Source organism: Podarcis muralis, chromosome 11 (genome assembly GCF_964188315.1).
Source record: "Podarcis muralis chromosome 11, rPodMur119.hap1.1, whole genome shotgun sequence".
Taxonomy (NCBI): Eukaryota; Metazoa; Chordata; class Lepidosauria; order Squamata; family Lacertidae; genus Podarcis; species Podarcis muralis.
In genome coordinates, this window is record NC_135665.1 from 14541819 (window position 1) to 14559810 (window position 17992).

Consider the following 17992-nt stretch of genomic DNA (forward strand, 5'->3'; position numbering starts at 1 on the left):
CCCCAAGCCTCGCGCACCCGGCGGGACCTCCTGCCGGGTGCGCGAGGCTTGCAGGCACTCGCCCGAAGCAGGGGAAGCCCTCCGGAGGGCTCCCCGTGCTTCGGGTGACAGGCTGCCGCCCCAAGCCTCGCGCACCCGGCGGGACCTCCTGCCGGGTGCGCGAGGCTTGCAGGCACTCGCCCGAAGCAGGGGAAGCCCTCCGGAGGGCTCCCCGTGCTTCGGGTGACAGGCTGCCGCCCCAAGCCTCGCGCACCCGGCGGGACCTCCTGCCGGGTGCGCGAGGCTTGCAGGCACTCGCCCGAAGCAGGGGAAGCCCTCCGGAGGGCTCCCCGTGCTTCGGGTGACAGGCTGCCGCCCCAAGCCTCGCGCACCCGGCGGGACCTCCTGCCGGGTGCGCGAGGCTTGCAGACACTCGCCCGAAGCAGGGGAAGCCCTCCGGAGGGCTCCCCGTGCTTCGGGTGACAGGCTGCCGCCCCAAGCCTCGCGCACCCGGCGGGACCTCCTGCCGGGCGCGCGAGGCTTGCAGGCACTCGCCCAAAGCAAGGGGAGCTCTCCGAAGGGCTCCCCGTGCTTCGGGTGACAGGCTGCCGCCCCAAGCCTCGCGCACCCGGCGGGACCTCCTGCCGGGCGCGCGAGGCTTGCAGACACTCGCCCAAAGATTTTAAAATGCTGGGGGTCGGGAGCGAAGCGTTCGCTCCCGCCCGCCAGCATTTTAAGATCGCCCGGGGCAGCAGAGAAGTCTCCGCTGTCCCGGGAAGGCAGGCGGGGGGGAGCAAAGACCTTTGCCCCCCGCCAGCCTTCAGAAGAGGTCCAGGACCTCTTCTGAAGGCCGGCTGTGGGCGAAAGTCTTTGCTCCCGACCGCCAGCAATTTAAAACAGGTCCCCGGAGATTTCCCTATGGGCTTTCGTCTTGCGAAGCAAGCCCATAGGGAAATTCGTCTTGCGAAGCGCCTCCAAAACAGAAAACCCTTTCGTCTTGCGGGTTTTCCGTCTTGCGAGGCATTCGTCTTGCGGGGTACCACTGTACTCTTATTTGGTTGGGGAACTGCATTGCTTTTAAGCAGTATTTCAGTTTGCATATTTCAGAAAGTGCAAATTGGGCAAGTTTGCATTAAAATACTGTATGGAGCAAATTAAATTTAGTGTCTTAATGATAAAAGCTAACACCTTGAATTGAGTCCAGATACAAAGTGAAAGTTAGTGAAAATAAACTAGCATAACATAAGTGATTTGGACACAAACTACCATGGTCAAGTCAGCCTTCTCTAGGAAATGGTGGCGTTTGTGAACCAGAGTTGGTAAAAAGCATTTCTGGCTACTGTTGTCTGTACTGTACATATAAGCAGCAACAGGTCCAGTAATGCCCCAACTCTATGAACCGGGTGCTTCTGGGCAGTGCACCCCCACCAGTATCATCTCTGCTGACCAGCAGTGGAGTTCCAGGGTTTCAGGAGGGAGTCACTTCCAGTCTAACCTGGAAATTCCAGGAATTGAACTTGCGACTTTCTATATGCGTAGCCCATGGTCCACCACTGAGCTATGGCCCTTGCACAGTTATGTTTTCTATATTTTTTATGTCAAGAGTTGTGTTATGTTATGTTTTATCTTTTGTTTTGCTTTGGATGGATAGTTGATCTGAAAAGTGGCTAAAATATTTAAAATAAAATACAAATAAATAAATAACTATGGTCAGCTCCTCAAACACTATACAGTGGTACCTCGGGTTACAAACACTTCAGGTTACAGACTCCACTAACCCGGAAGTAGTACTTCAGGTTAAGAACTTTGCCCCAGGATGAGAACAGAAATCGTGCGCCGGCAACGCACTGGCAGTGGGAGGCCCCATTAGCTAAAGTGGTACCTCAGGTTAAGAATGGTTTCAGGTTAAGAACGGACCTCAGGAATTAAGTTTGTAACCAGAGGTACCACTGTAATCTCATAACAGAAATGAGAAACAAAAGTTTGTGTTTCATTTGCATGTAAAAGTTGTTCAAGACAGAAGACAGTTTTCAAAGTGCAGTTTTAAGAAAAATGTCTAAAATATTTGTGACCTATTTTTTTTATTATTTAAGTGCATATTGGAAATTAATTGCTAGATACCTCTCTGCTGAAGGAATTACTTTTCCTATTATGAAATATTATTATTGTACTGCCATGGATTGCCTTGCCTCATGTGCAGATAAGACTGCACAGGTTCCAAATGAGCACCTCTTGGGAATCTATAATGAAATTTAAAATTATAATTAATGGAAAAACTGAAATACATTTTGTGCTATTCCAGGTATTGTGGAGACCTCTTTGAGAACTGGTTTTTGTTTGTTCATTTCGGAGAATGGGCTGATATCGCAGCAGAGCAGTTGTTGTCACAAGTGGAATCCTCAGATGCGTTGTTGTGGCTTTTGGCATTTTACTATTATCCAGGTGAAGAGAATCGGCGGAGAACTCAAACAATGGTGGGTAGTTCTATCTATGCGTGCGAGAATTCAGTAATCGGCCATATGTCAGAAATGTGAGGCATTGGTGTAGAAGAAATATTTTGCCCCAGTTGTTATTTAAGCTAAGGCTGTAAAGGCTGTAACTGAAATCCAGTGCTGATCGCAAACCCCACTTTCTGCAGGGATTGGCTCCATTCAGGAGCTTGGAAAGTGGGCCTTGCCTCTGGCAGGAAATTTAAAAGGCACTGAATGCAACGCAGTTTTGCCAAGGAGTAATTGGGAGTGCGTTTGCAGTCATGGCTTTGCCTGCCCTATACCTGGTTTCATATGACATCAGGCAGCCGTGCCTTGGAGAAAATGGCCTTTTGGGCCAAATTAGGACCCCTAGCAGGCCTAATTTGGCCTGTGGCCCAGATGTCCTCTGTTCCTGGTTTAAGGCTTAGAGATTCTTTCTAGGGATCTTCCATTCATTAAAATTTCCAGTCACAAGACTTTCTATTAAGTCTGTTGCTGGCCACAGCAACTCTGCTGTATCAGTAGTGGAAAATAGCAGCTCTGAGGATTAGACTATTAGTAGGGCAGCTCTGAGGATTAGACTATTAGTAGGGCAGGTGAATAAAATGCTAGCTGTCCATTTAGCATTTATAATGTAATAATCTCTATTCAGCTAGCTTTCTGCACCGTCAGTTGTCACTCTTGAATCATTCACTAGTAAAATTGTATAGCTCTTGGCGGTCTCACAGTATGATCACGTTAAAACTTTGTGTGGTGGTAACGAGACAGTTCTTCCATTATCACCAATAGCAGTGACATTAGGTTAACCTTTCCTGTCTAATATACCTTTAGAAATCATAGTGATCTTGTGACAAAGGAGCTGCAGGCATCCTGACTTACCGCCAAGTACCCTTTTCATATAAAGACATGGGAGCTATTATTCAGTTAGCCAATTAGTTGATTTCTATCCTGACTTTTTATCCAGAAAGCTCACTAAAATAATTTAAGTTAAAAATAAATGAAACACAATTATGTTGGGCTATTTCTTTCCCTTTCCAACAACTGGCATTGTTCTAGGGTAATGTACACTCTTCGCATTAGTCCATTATGGATGTTCTCATCAACTTTATCCCATGGCATTCCTTTGAATTCTGGCAACTGGGCGGTCTGTTGCCTGACTGTGCACTATGTGCTCACTGCCCACAGGCAAAGAGGGATAGAACCAGGAGCTGCTGCAGCTGTGACTCAGGTGACTTGCTAAGTGATAGCAGTTATATGTTCCATGTTAGTATGTGTGCTTATTAATACCTCTATGTGCCTCTTGTGTTTTGCACAAGTAAGAGTGTACACAGTAAGTTTTCTGTACATTAATGGCCTCCCTGAAGTTCAGGGAATAGTTCTGCTTCTAATGGTAGTGACAGTAGTAGTAAAAAATGCAGTGACACTAGACTGCAGTCTTCTCTTGATGCAAAATTGCACTACAGAGGTGAGCCTGGCACCTTCATTATGGGCACCACAAAATAATAGTAAACTCTGGAAATTTTAATTGTCACTTCCTTTACTTACGGAGTCTTCTCTCATTAAAATGCTGCCAGGGGTTAGTTCTGTTTACACCTTTTAATTTCTTTAACCGCTCATGCCCTAACTTGACCCTTTCCAGTAAATACTCTCTCCTCCCACACCCCTTTTTCTTCAGCTGCAAAACTGAAATTAAGGATAAAAAAGAAAAAAAAAACTCTTTAAGCATGTGGTTTTGCAGCAGTTTCCACAGAGAGGAGAATTTTAACCCCTGAGTAGGCAAAATAAAAAGAGTGAAACTGCAGCCATTATATACATGTTGTGGGGGTGCCAGAAGTTAAATTAATGTTGAAATCAATTTATGTATAATTACAGAATGGAAATAGACCTGAAGATTTTCTGAGACCAGGGAGGGATTCTGGAGGAGTGGTTTTAAGCTGGCAGGGACCACCCCATATTGCAAGGAGGCATTAATCTGGCCCAGCCTACTTTGTTACCTTCCCTGCCACTAGTCCTCACCAGCGTTCAATTTCATTCGACCAGAGTTTTCCTCCACTTGTGTTCAAACTGTCTCCCAACTTTTTTCCTCATCCTAAACTCTGGGGTATACCAGGGGGCTAAATGGGTTCCATGAAGTGGGAGAAAGACACTCAGGGGTGATCATGTCAATGGCTTGAGCTATTTGGATGTCCCAGCCAGGGCTTTGACAGAAGCACCAGTCATACCAGCCAGAAAATCCCCTATAGCTGTCTGGAAACCCATTAGCCTATGATGGCGGCCCACCTCTGCAGGGGGGAGAAGGTGCTGAAAGCCTCAATCTGACCATGACAAGGGGCGATGTCAATATCCCCCACTTTCAGATTACCCTCTTCCTGCTCAAGGTCCAGAATGCAGCCTGCCGCATTCGTTGGGCCAATGATATAGACATTTTTAAATCAGGAAGCATATTTATAAACGTTGACAGAGGGGGAAAGACACAATACGGAAATAAATTGCTTAAAACTAGTGTGTTTAGGGTTGCCAGGAAGGAGATATTTTCCATTTCCTGCCATGCCTTTTATGTAGCAAATATTTTTAGGTAATACTTCTTAGGATCTAGCCAATAATTTCCTTTAATGCACAGACTCTCAAATCCTGCCTCTGTTTTGGCTCCAGAAGCTGTTTGTTCTGGCTGCTCCAAGACGGGAAGGTGGGGGGGGGGATGTATTTTAAACAATACTAGAAGGAAACCAACCCCCCTGGATTTATATCAGATTTTTTTATCAGATGAGGTCAGATTGCACGGGGATTAATTGATTTGTAGCTGCTGTATTGTCATGAGCTCTCAAAGAGCCTTCTGTTCTCTTTCCCACAATAGAACAACCTAACTTCATTCCACTTTGTGACTTTCACCATTTCCTTTTACCAAAAAAAGAGAGGTCAAACCCTGTATCATGGTCCTCGGTGCTTAGTATTTCAAGACTACCAAAAGCGGGGAGTTTCTAGTTCTTTTGGAATCTTCATTCTGCTCTTTGTGGTCCAGAAAGTAAACGATGCAGAATCTCTCCCTCTGTGACCCTCCATCACTGGCTCAGGAATCAGTTATGTGCTTTTCTGCAAATCTCAAGAAAACAAATGTATCTTTCACTTTGCAAACTTTTATTCCTTGCAACAGGTGGAAGCAAGATCTGCATGTGACCATCTGACTGACCTGTTCAGAACTCCAACTATTTCTGTCACAGATCTGCAGACTGCAGTTAGCAGTGGAACAGAACAAAACAAATCAAGTAGCAACCTGGTAGTTACACACCTGATTATCAGCTTTCTGCTGTTTACTCCTACTGGACACACAGTAGCCAAAGAATTTATTACCCATGTAAGTATTTTTCTTCATTTTTTTACTGATAGCAAGATACCTACCAGTGTGAACAAATAAAAATTCTGCAGAACGTCCATTGTGAACAAGGAAGCCCCTGCTTGTGCCTTAGTTGTGTGTGCACTCATCACAGCCTCTGTGTCACATGGTGGAGCAAACCAAAAGGTGGTGTATACCATTTTCCTACACCTGGATTAAAGTTATGGCGGGGAGAATTCTGGTTTGAAGATGATGATGATGATTTCCCCCAGCCACTCTGGCCAGCTCACAGCATATATCGGAACATGCTAAAACATCAAACATTCAGATGTCTTCTAAAAGTCCGATAGTTGTTTATTTCAGTGTTTCCCAACCGGTGTTCCGCGGCACACTAGTGTGCCGCGAGACGTTGCCTGCTGTGCCGTGGGAGGGAGGCGGGCGAGTCGGGCGGCGAGAGGCGGGGCGGCGGCGGTGAGGATCCGCGTCGAGCCGGGGGCGGCTCCGCGGTGGTGGTGCCGAGGTTTCTCTCTCCATTCTCCCCTCACACACACACACAGGAAATAACACAGGATCAGCTGACAGGACCTGGCCAATGGGGCGGCGGCGAGGCAGCGCGCGCAAAAGGGAGGAGCGCGAGACAGCGGACGAGGAGGAGGCCGGCATGTCCGGGCAGCAGCAGCAACAACAGCAGCAGCAACTCCCGGCGACGGCTCCTCAAGCCCCGGGCAACCCTACTCCCTCACCGGCCTCGGCCGCCCTCCTGCTCCACCCGCCGCCGCCTCCCCCGCCGCCGCCAGCCACCTCGGCCCCGCCGCCCCCCCTCCTCCGCCCGCTATCGCCGCCACCACAACAGCCGCCGCCGCCTCAGCTGGGCCCATGCCTGCCGGGAGCGGCGGCGGCAGCCGCAGCGCCCCGGCGCCCTTCCCTCCCGGCGTGACGCTGCGCACTGACGTCACGGGGCTGTAATGGTGGTGTGCCTCGAGATTTTTTTCATCAAACAAGTGTGCCTTTGCCCAAAAAAGGTTGGGAAACACTGGTTTATTTCCTTGACATCTGAAGGGTGTTCCACCACCAAGAAGGCCCTTTGCCTGGTTCCCTGTAACTATGCTTTTCACAGCAAGGGAACCAGCGGAACACCTTTGGAGGTGGACCTCAGTGTCCAGGCTGACTGATGGGGGTGGAGATGCTCCTTCAGGTATACTGGGCCGAGGCTGTTTCGGGTTCAAAACCGTTGAACTCAGAAAATTTGAGTGCTCCTAAAAATATTTTTAAATATGTGTTGCGAACTGCATTGTGGAACCCCCTCCTCTGTGAAGAGGAACTCATTTCTAGTTTGAATGCAGAACCAAGAAAAGAGTTAGGTCACCAATATCACTTTATTTTTAGAGGGGTAGAAAGTTGCCTGCCTTCTTGCAAGGCCCCAAAGGGCTTTTTTTCTGAGATGGGGGGCAGGGTGGAAAAGAGATGGGGATTATTATCCCTGTCAGTTCACTGACCCATGTGCTGCTGAAGGTAGCGAGGTGATGGTGCCTGCAATGCTACAATGGGCTTTTCTCCCAAGTTATGTGTGGAAGTGAGAGAAGCACTGGGGATGACTTCCCTAGTCACTTTGCTGCCTGTCTGTGTGCAGCTTGAAGACTGTTCTGTTCTGTTGTAAAACCCAAAGAGCTTTTTCTCTTCGTGCTGTAGATTGGGATGGTTTCCCTGGTTGTTTTTTCTTTGTCTTCTACAGTGTAATTTTCTACTAAATACTAGCATTTCTACTTTCTCAATTCTGTTGTTTTTTCTCCCCTTTCAGTTTGTAGTTGCAGACAGTGAAATCCCAGAAGTTACTGGTCTTCTAACTCGTCTTGCAAATAGAGTCGGCCAACTTGGAATGAAATATCAAAGGACTGTAAAGCTGGTGAATGATCTCCTCCTAAAACTAAAATGTGGATTTTAGTTTTCTTTGTGATACTCAGCTTGGCCCAATAGTCAGTCTAACTAATCAGAACAGCCAGATGGAGGATGGAGAGAAGGTATTTGGTCTTTTGCTTCCTTAAATATGAAAGCGTTTTGTGTCTATGTGTATGTACAGTTGAATGCTAAAGTTAAAAATATTGATATAGAAGTTGTGAGCAGTATTATATCTGACCTTTCTCAGGTCACTCTCTGATTTAATATGGTTGCATCATAAAAGGACCTTCTTCTAATTAACTTTGTCCCAAAAGTCATAAGGCTGAAAACAAAATGTAATTGTACTGGAGGGTTTTCCTTATGTAGCTGAATGCCAGTAAATTTGAAGTGATATTTGAGCATGGATTGGATCAATCTTTTTCTGTCTTTGCATTGTGAGAGAACTTGTGAGAAAAGCTACGTGATTAATGGTATCTTTCCATACTCTGGGAGCTACACAACTGCTTGTTTCTGAGACGCTGCTTTGTAAAATATAAGCCCTATCACAAGCGATTGTTAATGATCACTTTTGAAGTAAATCCCTGTGTCAGATTAGTGACCAATCACCTTCTTATATTTCTTCTGACCCCCCCCCCCCCCAAGGAAGCAGATCTATATTTTGTTAAAAGAGCATTAGTCAGCAAGTGTACTACGGCAATGTGCACCACAGACCTTTCTAAACCACAGGCCGCCTTTGAGCAATGCCAAGAAAATACTTGTGCAGCTTAGAAATAAATTTTGTTTGATTTTTCCTTCACAAGCCTCTTTACACCCTACCAGTCAATTCACATATTTAGAAGCACCAAGTCATAATGTTCCCAAGTTTGCAGCTTAAGAGTCTTCAGTGGGAAGAAATCGTAGATTGGTCTGGAAATCCTTCACATTTTTTATTTACAGAAAGGACATACTTCCCAGAAAGCACGCACTTAGATGTTTACTCATTTCTGAGTTCACTTGGCAAGCTTTCCATTCAAGACTTGTCCCAAAGTGTGGATAATAAAACTCTTACACACACATACTTCTTAAAATATGGAATATATTGCAATAAAACATCTAGAAAAGGGAGTACTTCCTTCACCATTCTAACTATAATGTGGCTATTTCAGATGTTGGGTATTTTGTCAGCAGACATCTCCATATGGAAACCAGCCAGTACAACAGAGCTTTCCAAACTGTGTGTTGTGACACATTAGTGCATCAGCTGCAGTGTTCAGGCATGTCGCTAGAAAGGGGTTAGTTTCACCTCCGGTTTGCTAGTAAAAGTGAATTACCATTTCATGAAATTATGCAAAACTGAATCACTGTGTCGCAAAATGATGCATGTCTAAAAAGTGTGTGCCCAACATGAGAAGTTTGGAAGGCTCTGCATTACAAATTAGTGGGTTCAGTGCGCAGCTCAGTGTTTTGGGATGGAATTTAATGGGTTCAACTTGGATCACAAGATTGTGGAACAGGCCTGAAGTTCTACCTAATTGAGGCAGCCAGAGGAGGGAGCTTTCCAACAATGTATAAATCATGCTGGATGAAAGATGGGGAGTTCTCTCCCTGTGCTCTCTAATTGGCATGTGCTCCTCCCACTCATGCATACAAATTATAAACTTTTATACAAGTGTATTTATTCATTATACTTTGCATATTCTAATATGATTTTCTACAAAAATTTGTATTTCAATACGTATATTAATTTAGAGGCAGGGCAGTATTGCTTTCCTCCCTTTATTTAGAGAATGTACTATTCCTACTGCTCTACACCTGTGGAGCTCCTAGACTAACTATTGGACGCTTTGCAGTCTGTGCATTGCAGTCTTCACCAAGGTTAGAAAAACAGCATATTGGCAGGTGCTTCAAGTGCTCATAATTCTCAGTAACATCAACATGTGGGTCTGTTTAAGTCCACCTACCAAGCAGCCTAATGCCTGAAAACTGATGTGTTTTTTATTTCAAATGCTTGCCTGAACTTTTAAAAAGACGTGTTCATGGTTGCAATTTCAAATGCTACCTTAGCTTTGATTCCAGGAATTTGCATTAGGGTGGTCCATATGAGAGCAAATGCCAAAAAGGAGTTTCCCTTGCTTATTCTGGCTATCTTCCTTCAGCCATCTGTCTGACTCTTTTAAAGGCGTTAAAACCTCTAGAGCTGCTTTCTGAAGGGCTTAAGTGTACTCAAAACTGACTGGGGCCTTTTAATGCCCAACATCATACAGCTAACTCACGCTGAAGCTGTGCCTCCCTCCCTCAAAGCAACTCAAAACACCCCAGGCTACTTTCAGCTGACAGCAGCAAAGCTTCAGTACTATAGTCCCTACCAAGCAATTGCTTTGCTTTAAATAATAGTAAGAGAGGAAAAAGAAAACAATTTCATGAATTCATTGCTGCTAAGAATTTGGTTTTTCCCGTTTATTTTAAATTTGCTTTTTGCTTGTTTTGGTTTAATCATAGTAGTTCTCTTTATTAACCAATTAAGCTCATCTGTTACAGTGTGGGATAAAAAAAAAAAGTCACTACAGTAATTCCCTGGATGGTGTTGTGGATTCCTAAATTATTCCTATTTTGACATCGCTCCACTTTCCATGTTTCTTGTAAATTTTAATTGTAAATTATGTCACAACTCCTTCATGCACTGGGTCAGGCAAATAGTTCTATGTTTGGAAAACATGCTTGCTTCTTTTTTCCTGATGGTTTTGCAGAGCTTGCATCTATTTCTGCTCTCATTTTGTCTTCTTGGAAACTACACTGCCATTAGCTAAATGAAAGTCCTCTGCAGTGTTTTCTTCAAGCAAGCCTCCTGGTTCTGAAGAAGGAAATAGGTACACTACTGTAATGCCTTATGGGCTTTTATATTTAGATTTTGATAGCCTCAACATGAAGTTGAATTATTCCAATTTGTGGTAGAAATCTTAAGATTCTTCAATGCATTTTTGTTAGAAAAGAAACAAGTGCATGAAGAAGCAACCTAGGATTCGTAATTTACTGCATCAACAGTCTCTAAAGACCTTACCAGTAGGGTTGGGCAATGTTTTCATACATCGTCCAACACTGGTTTGTAGGCCATACTGTGAGAACAGTTTCAAAATAACTGAGCTGGCGAAGCACAGCCTTCAGTCGCAATGTTTAGCTGCTGATATATCACGATGTTGAAAACCAGATATCGCCCAGCCCTACTTACCAATTCTATCTGTGTTATTTGGCATAACTTCTGGATTGGTTTTCTCAATTTCAACGTGTCATAGAACTAACTCTTAACTTGCGAGACACCACAAAATTAACCTGTGTCAGCTCATCACAACAGTGTCTTGTGTGGCCCTTTAAAAAGTAAAGATTTATTGTAGCATACGCTCTTGTAGAGTTCAGTTTATTTGATGAATTGTATTGCCTTAAGCAATTATATAAGAATTCTTCCTCAATGTCTGATGTATTGCCTTTTCTACACTACCATGATCCAGAGATTTACATGGTAAAAAAGGGTGCTGCTCTAACCCAGAGAGACAAAGAAGTTGCCTTAGACTACCGATCCACCCAATCTGGCAAACCAGCATATAGTTAACAATAGTATAGCGTAATCTATTGTTATGTCAAAATAATAGCCAGCACAATGTGTTCTTGCCCACCAGAGATGTTATGATATTTGGGAGGAAAAGTTTATTTTATTTAACAAATGGAAGTTGGCATATCTATGTAATCGAGGGGGAATTATTAACTCAATGTAGGAACTGTAACCCTTGGGCAACATCCCTGTTGTTTGACAGTGAAATAAGCTAAACATGAACATCCATAGAGGATGACGACAACAATGGTGCTGTACTTAAGGCAATGCTTTTTCACTAGGTTAACAGGCTGCACTGAGAGAGATGCTCAGCAATATAATTTATATGTTGACATTTAACAAATCAAAATAAAATCACAAGGACAGAAAAAAAGGCAACAGCTCCTTCATGTACAGTGGCAAATACATTTGAGTCGCCTTACTCAGCTTTTGCATCTTTCACACTTGAACAACAAAAGAATTACTTGCTTTCTCTTTGTTATTTTCTGCAAAAAAAACCCTGTGAAATAGAGCATAACTTGCTTCATGAATGCAGCGGATCCTTTCTTGAATACATCAAAAGGTCTACATTAACTGTGACTGCAGTAACTCAGTATGGTGCCATACAAACTCCAGATTTCTCCTGAATTTGGAAGACTGAATCCAGGACTGCTGTCGGAGCATATTTCAGCTAATTAGAGTTTGGGAACTGAACTCTTTTGAGTTGGACACCACAGACAGAGAAGCTCTCTTGTGTGCGTATGGGCACTTGGTGAATGCCCCTAAGGAAGGTAAGCAGGAAGAGAGTTTCTAGTTTTGTGCATTCATAAAGGTTTATTATTCTCTCCTCCTCTTTTTGTAGTCATCAGTAAACCAACTGATAATTGTGAGATGAAATACAAAGGAGAAAATACTACTTTGGCACATGCGTGATTTACAAAATTGTTTATTTATAAAGCTTATTGCCGTTATTTTACAAGACAGGACTTCCACAACTACTGTGATTAGTAAGTAACATGATTAGCTTCATTCATAGCAAAGTGATGTGACCAGCTTGTCACTATTTCATGGTTAAGAGTTTTAATGGTGTGCTCACAATATTGTGGCAATAAGTTACCCATAAAAAAGACCTTGAGAAAGACAGACATCTTTGTCACTTCAGTTTTCTTCAGATTAAACATCCCCCAAGAGTCCATTTTGCATCTAGTTATTTTCCCCTGTAGCTGTGCTAAACATGATAAAAATGTCCACAATCTCAATATTAACAATTTAGATTAGTAATTACTTGTTTGCTCCAAACCAACTTTAAATTTTGCAGCAGATTTTAATTATCAGTTTGCTAAATGCAAAAGTAGTACAAAATACCTATTTAAATAAATCTGTCTCCGATGATTTTCTGGCCTGGTTTGCATAATACCTCATGATAAATATTACAATAAAGTGTCTTCTGGCAGATAATAAGTTGGCGCCACAGACACTTACAGAAGTGAGGGGATGTTGGAGTTTTTTCCTGCTTCATTGCCATTACCCTCTGGCAAAGAAAAGTATGGGGTAAAATGTTTGTCAGCTGATTGTTTTAGCAGTCACATAAATTGTTCCTTTGATGTCCAAGGTCAATGAAATCTTAGTACCACCAGCCTTTGCTAGAAGATACATTAAAAGTCTCTGATCTTTCCTGCAAGGGAAACAGTGGTAAAACTTATTACTCTGTCACAGTGAAGGAATGCTTGTAAAAAAGTTCAGTAATGTAGGGGATGGCTTTTCTTTACTATCCTTCTTGAAAGCGGGCATCTCTCTCAATCTCATTTTCCTTGTATGCATGAAGTGGGAGAGAATCGCAACAGATGTAATGGAGTAGAAACTGGAACTTGATATCCATGTGAATGTCACATGCTCTGTCATAAGGCTGAATGTAACTTGAGAAGACATCAGGTCCAGTATTCCACAGCATAGTATAAAAAGTCACACCACAGTATTATTCTGTGACCGCTAGCACAGCTTCCTTGAAAATATATTTTAATTGGAAAGAAGAGCAACAACAAAACATTCTTCCCCTGTTCAGAAAATAGCAACTAGTAGGTTGAATGCCAGAATGAAGTAGCCAGGATGCTTCCTCATTGAAGGAGTAATCCTAACTTGACACAGCCTACACATACCTCACCCACCCACTGGCAAAGCTACTAGCTCCTTTTGCAGGAGCATGGCATGTAGTCCATGTAAGGATTTGTTTGTGATCCACATCAAAGTACTGGTCTGCTCTATCTTTGGTTTCAGACATGAAGTAAGAGTTAGGTTTTCATAGACGTCTGTGCATTTAGAAAAGAATCTTTTTTGCTTTAGGGCTCGACTCCTGTTCCTGCTGAACTGAGCCAGTATATAAAATCAGAACTGATATCAGCTCAGTAGGCACCGGAGGACGGGTCCATCGACAGCCAGGAACAGTATCTGCTGCAAGGGGACAGTTCCAATAAGAAACAGCCATTTAATATCAATAATATACACACTGGACTTTGCACCCATTGGGGCTGCTTTAAGAACGGCACACTCTTTTATAAAATACAATACTTTTTAGCATTAGGCTCTTCCACAGTTATTGATTACTTCTATACTGTAGCCAAGCAAGGGTGTTTTCTCACGTGGATTCTTTGCATTCTTGGCAGGAGGAAGGGTACAGGGTTTGCATCTTTCCCACAGCTTCTTCGCCTGTTACAATCTGCAACCTAGATTCCAGGAAAACATGTGCTATGATACTACTACAGCAGCAGTCAACATTTTAAGAGAGTTTTCCATCTCACCTTCTCTTCAGGTGCAGAACTTAGCCACTGTGAACAAAGAGGAAATCAGTCACTGTTCACCAATCAGCTAAGCTCTGCACCTCGCTAGAGAGGTCTTCATCTGAACATAGTTACAATAGCAGCTGAAGTCCTTCAGTGACTTGTCTGTACATTTTTAGGAGAAGTAGATTCAGGGGTTCCAACAGTATGGATAGGAGATTGCCATACCTACATGCAGTTACAGATGCCAATGTCATGGTTATGTGGTAATCCCTGGCAATGTGATTTTAATCTTAAGTCACAAATCAGCATGCCAGGAACCCAAACAACCAAAACGAAGGAAATGTGGGTGGCTTTTCTCTTTTCCATCAAGATAACTTGAAAAAGCTAATCTTTTCACTCATTTCGTTTACATGCTAGAATATTCGTTGGCTCACCATTTGGGCTACTCAAAACAAATCATACTTATCAGCTCTATAAAACAGTATAAAAAAGTTCATAAAACAGTATGAAGAGTATTCTATTGCCAACAGAGTTAAGTGTTCTTAATATAAATTGTTATTTTTAATTAAAAAAAATTAGGGTGGTGGATTGAATGAATTGCTCACACAGTAGAAGAATAACCCATTTGAAATTTGAATTTCTGACTCTGTTCTAAATAAATTAAGGTGAAACTGAACACGTTATCAAATCACATTTTGCTAGTTCCTTATAGTCTACATTAACCAGAAGCCAAGCTTGAATATATGTTTGTAAGCAAAGCCCACCAGTTTATTTGGTATATCTTTGTCCCCCCCCCATATGAAGAACAAGATTTTCCATATTCAACCTCATAACCAGAGCAGCCCTTTCTACAGTGGTGCCTCGCAAGACGAAATTAATTCGTTCCGCAAGTTTTTTCTTCTTGCGAGTTTTTCGTCTTGCGAAGCACGGTTTCCCATAGGAATGCATTGAAAATCAATTAATGCGTTCCTAGGGAAACCGCTTGCCAGGCTGGCGGTGCGGAGAAGGGCTTTTCTCCCCACCGCAAGCCTTCAGGACAGGTACGGGAACAGAGGGGAAGGCGCGCAGCGCTTTCCCTCTGTTCCCGGGGCTTGCGTGGGAGGAGGGTTTTTCCTTCCCACCGCCAACATTCAGAACAGCATTCTGAATGTTGGCGGTGGGAAGGAAAACCCTCCTCCCACCACAAGTCTTCGGGAAAGCCATCCGAAGCCGGGCGGCGGGAGGAGGCGTTCCCGCCCCGCCGCCCGGCTTCGGAGCATCGTTCTGAAGCCGGGCGGCGGGAGGAGGAGTTCCCGCCCCGCCGCCTGGCTTCAGAGCTCCGTTCCGAAGCCGGGCGGCGGGAAGAGGTCCAAGGACAGTGGGGAAGACGCGCTGCGCTTCCCCGCTGTCCCGGAGATTTCCCTATGGGCTTTCGTCTTGCGAAGCAAGCCCATAGGGAAATTCGTTTTGCGAAGCGCCTCCAAAACGGAAAACCCTTTCGTCTAGCGGGTTTTCCGTCTTGCGAGGCGTTCATCTTGCGGGGTACCACTGTACAAAAAATAAAAATACACAGACACAATTAACACTTTTTATATCCTGGTGCATCCTTTCCTAAGCATTCATTTCTAGTGGAACAATTTTGTTACTGGTTGGTCTTTTAATACTACCTCGTTTAAAAGTTATGTGAACAATGCAAATGAATTGTGTCTTTTAAATTGTTAACCTCATTAAATGAAAACCTAGGAATACTAGCCTGGAAAGGATCCTTCTACTAAACTTTAATTACTCTGTATAACAATAAACCAAATAGAAAAGGGGAAATATTTCAGAGTAAATTATCCACTTACGACAGTATTAAAATAGTTGCTGTTTAATGCATTGATTAAACGTTAAGGGATGTTTGCCCAACCACATCACAGGCTGTTTGTCCAACTGCATCACAGGCTGTCAAAATGCCCACCATAGGATGGCTAAGACCAGTTCTATTTAGCATTACACAACATGCTGATCACATAAAAACTGAGGGAACGCCGATGATTTATAAATGGGTTCAGGCTGCTCCAAAAGCCATATATAAGAAATGTCCAACCCTCACCTGGTACTCCAAAAACTGGCCAGCAAAATGATGTTCAACTTGATATAAAGTTGTTATTTTCCCTTGGCAATCCTGCCTCAAATGAGGCATTAAAAAGGTTCATGTTAAACCAATTAAATACAATAAAAAAGTTACCTATTTCCTCCACAGATATATCCAAATATTACATGTATTTAGAAGAGCATAGGTAATTTTTATTTGCTGGGAGCTCCCGTCAAAGATACCAGCAACTATGTAAGAATGTAAGCTATAAGCTATAACACTTGCCATTCTCACATGCTCCAAACATATGTAAAAATTGTGCGGATTCTTTTCAGCCTCAAGTGTTCTATGTTTTGATCACAGTTTGCATATGATACACTATAACAATCTTAGAGTCCAGATTTCAAAATATTTGCTTGCTCATAGAAATACAGATACTTTTTAGTTGCTTTCAAAAACTTTTTAGTTGCTTTCAAAAACTTACATTGAAACATTCTTGGCCATCTTTTATGATTTTACCCTATTATTATCATCCTACTTTTTAACACAGCTCCCTCTCTGGATAGCTTTCTTTACTTTGAGGATTTTAAGAGATTTTAGGTTTTGATAAATAAACTTACTCATTCATAAACTATTTTCTTCCCCTGAGAAATGAACTATCTGGGAAAGAAAAACCACCTCATCAAAACAACATCTCTGCCACTACTTTAGCGGAGGACGCATCCATTTGGTCACGGGTTGTGGCAAAACTTTTACGTGCAATTTCTTGTTGTTTTGCATCCTCATTCACCATTAACTCTCCATATAGGTAGACACCCATTGCCTGAAAGAGGAAGAAAACAATAATCCTATAATATAATCAATTCCAGTGTGATGCTTTTCAAGGTAACAGCAGCTGTACCAAACTTACAATTTAAACATGCACAAGTTTTAATCCTAAGAACTTTCAGGGTTCTTTGTAAGACTTTTTAAAAAGCATAACAGAACTGGAAACCCACAAAGTTATTTCCTACTATAGTCTACTCAAAGTAGATCCACTGTAATTTAATAGTTCTATGTTAGCCATGCCCAGTAATGTCAATTGGTCTACTCAGAATATTAATAATATTCTATATAATATGTTATAACATTTTTTTTGTAGTTGAGATTGAAAAGTCAAAATCTTTATAGCCAAGTGAGCCTCACTGGAATAAAACTTAAGTCTTCTACTGAAATATTTTTACAGAACCTTTTTGCACCCAGACAGTAATTCTGTACTATCCTGAAAATACAAGATCATGCCTGCTGCAACCATGGGGAATTTTAAAAATCTGGTTGATTGCAGTTGGAAGCAAGCAAGCAATTTATTATGGATACAGACTAATATCTATTTCCATTTTCTAGAACTTGCAGAGTTGGTTCTAGAAGTGGGAGGCATATAGCTAAGAAGTCACGTTTTGCAAAACTTAGGTAGCCATATTATTAACTAAAATTTCACTTTTTCTCATGCAGTTGTGCATTTAATACATATGAATATGTTATGTCATTTTTTCAAAACTTCAACAACTCTATTAGTTTCAGTCACTGGCTTTGGGCCAGAATCTAGTTAAAAGACAGAAAACAGAGGGTAAAAATAGACAATTTTTGCAATGAAGAGGTATAAGCAGTTGGATTTCTGAAGGCGCTGTTACTAAAATCAGTGCGATTTAATTTTTAAAAATGATCTGAAAAGAGATTAATGGAAAGTCAAATTAGCATGTGATTCTAGATTATTTATGATGGCAAATCCTCAAATTGTGAGCAGTTGCAACAGCATATATCCAAACTGAGTGATTAGGCAACAGAATGGTCACAGAAACTTAATAAAAACCCTAGCTCCATATGCATTTGGATGGGATCTAAACTGGTTTGAACCACTTCAAAATAAGATCCTGGAGTTAT

General features: G+C 42.6%; 2 protein-coding genes across 17 annotated transcripts in view; one reads left to right on the top strand and one right to left on the bottom strand.

Annotated features, from left to right (window-relative positions):
* FANCC (FA complementation group C) overlaps positions 1–14869 on the top strand; it is a 72028-nt gene extending 57159 nt beyond the window's left edge. For 6 of the 9 annotated variants that reach the window (XM_077936069.1, XM_077936067.1, XM_077936068.1 and 3 more), the window contains 3 exons: positions 2282–2453; positions 5602–5802; positions 7580–8075. In XM_077936069.1, coding sequence (XP_077792195.1) covers positions 2282–2453; positions 5602–5802; positions 7580–7723 — 517 coding nt within the window. In that variant the 3' untranslated portion in view covers positions 7724–8075. Of the gene's footprint in view, positions 1–2281; positions 2454–5601; positions 5803–7579; positions 8076–10403 lie in introns of those variants that run through there. The other 3 variants (XR_013394629.1, XR_013394630.1, XR_013394628.1) reach the window with 3 other exon arrangements.
* Positions 12170–17992, bottom strand: part of AOPEP (aminopeptidase O (putative)) — a 180662-nt gene continuing 174839 nt past the window's right edge. For 6 of the 8 annotated variants that reach the window (XR_013394626.1, XR_013394627.1, XR_013394624.1 and 3 more), the window contains 2 exons: positions 16693–16895; positions 12170–14061 (listed from right to left, as the gene is read on the bottom strand). Coding sequence is in view for 1 of the 8 variants with exons in the window: in XM_077936063.1 (XP_077792189.1) it covers positions 16755–16895 (141 nt within the window). In the remaining 7 variants the exon portion in view is untranslated. The remainder of the gene's footprint in view (positions 14062–16692; positions 16896–17992) is intronic. The other 2 variants (XR_013394625.1, XM_077936063.1) reach the window with 2 other exon arrangements.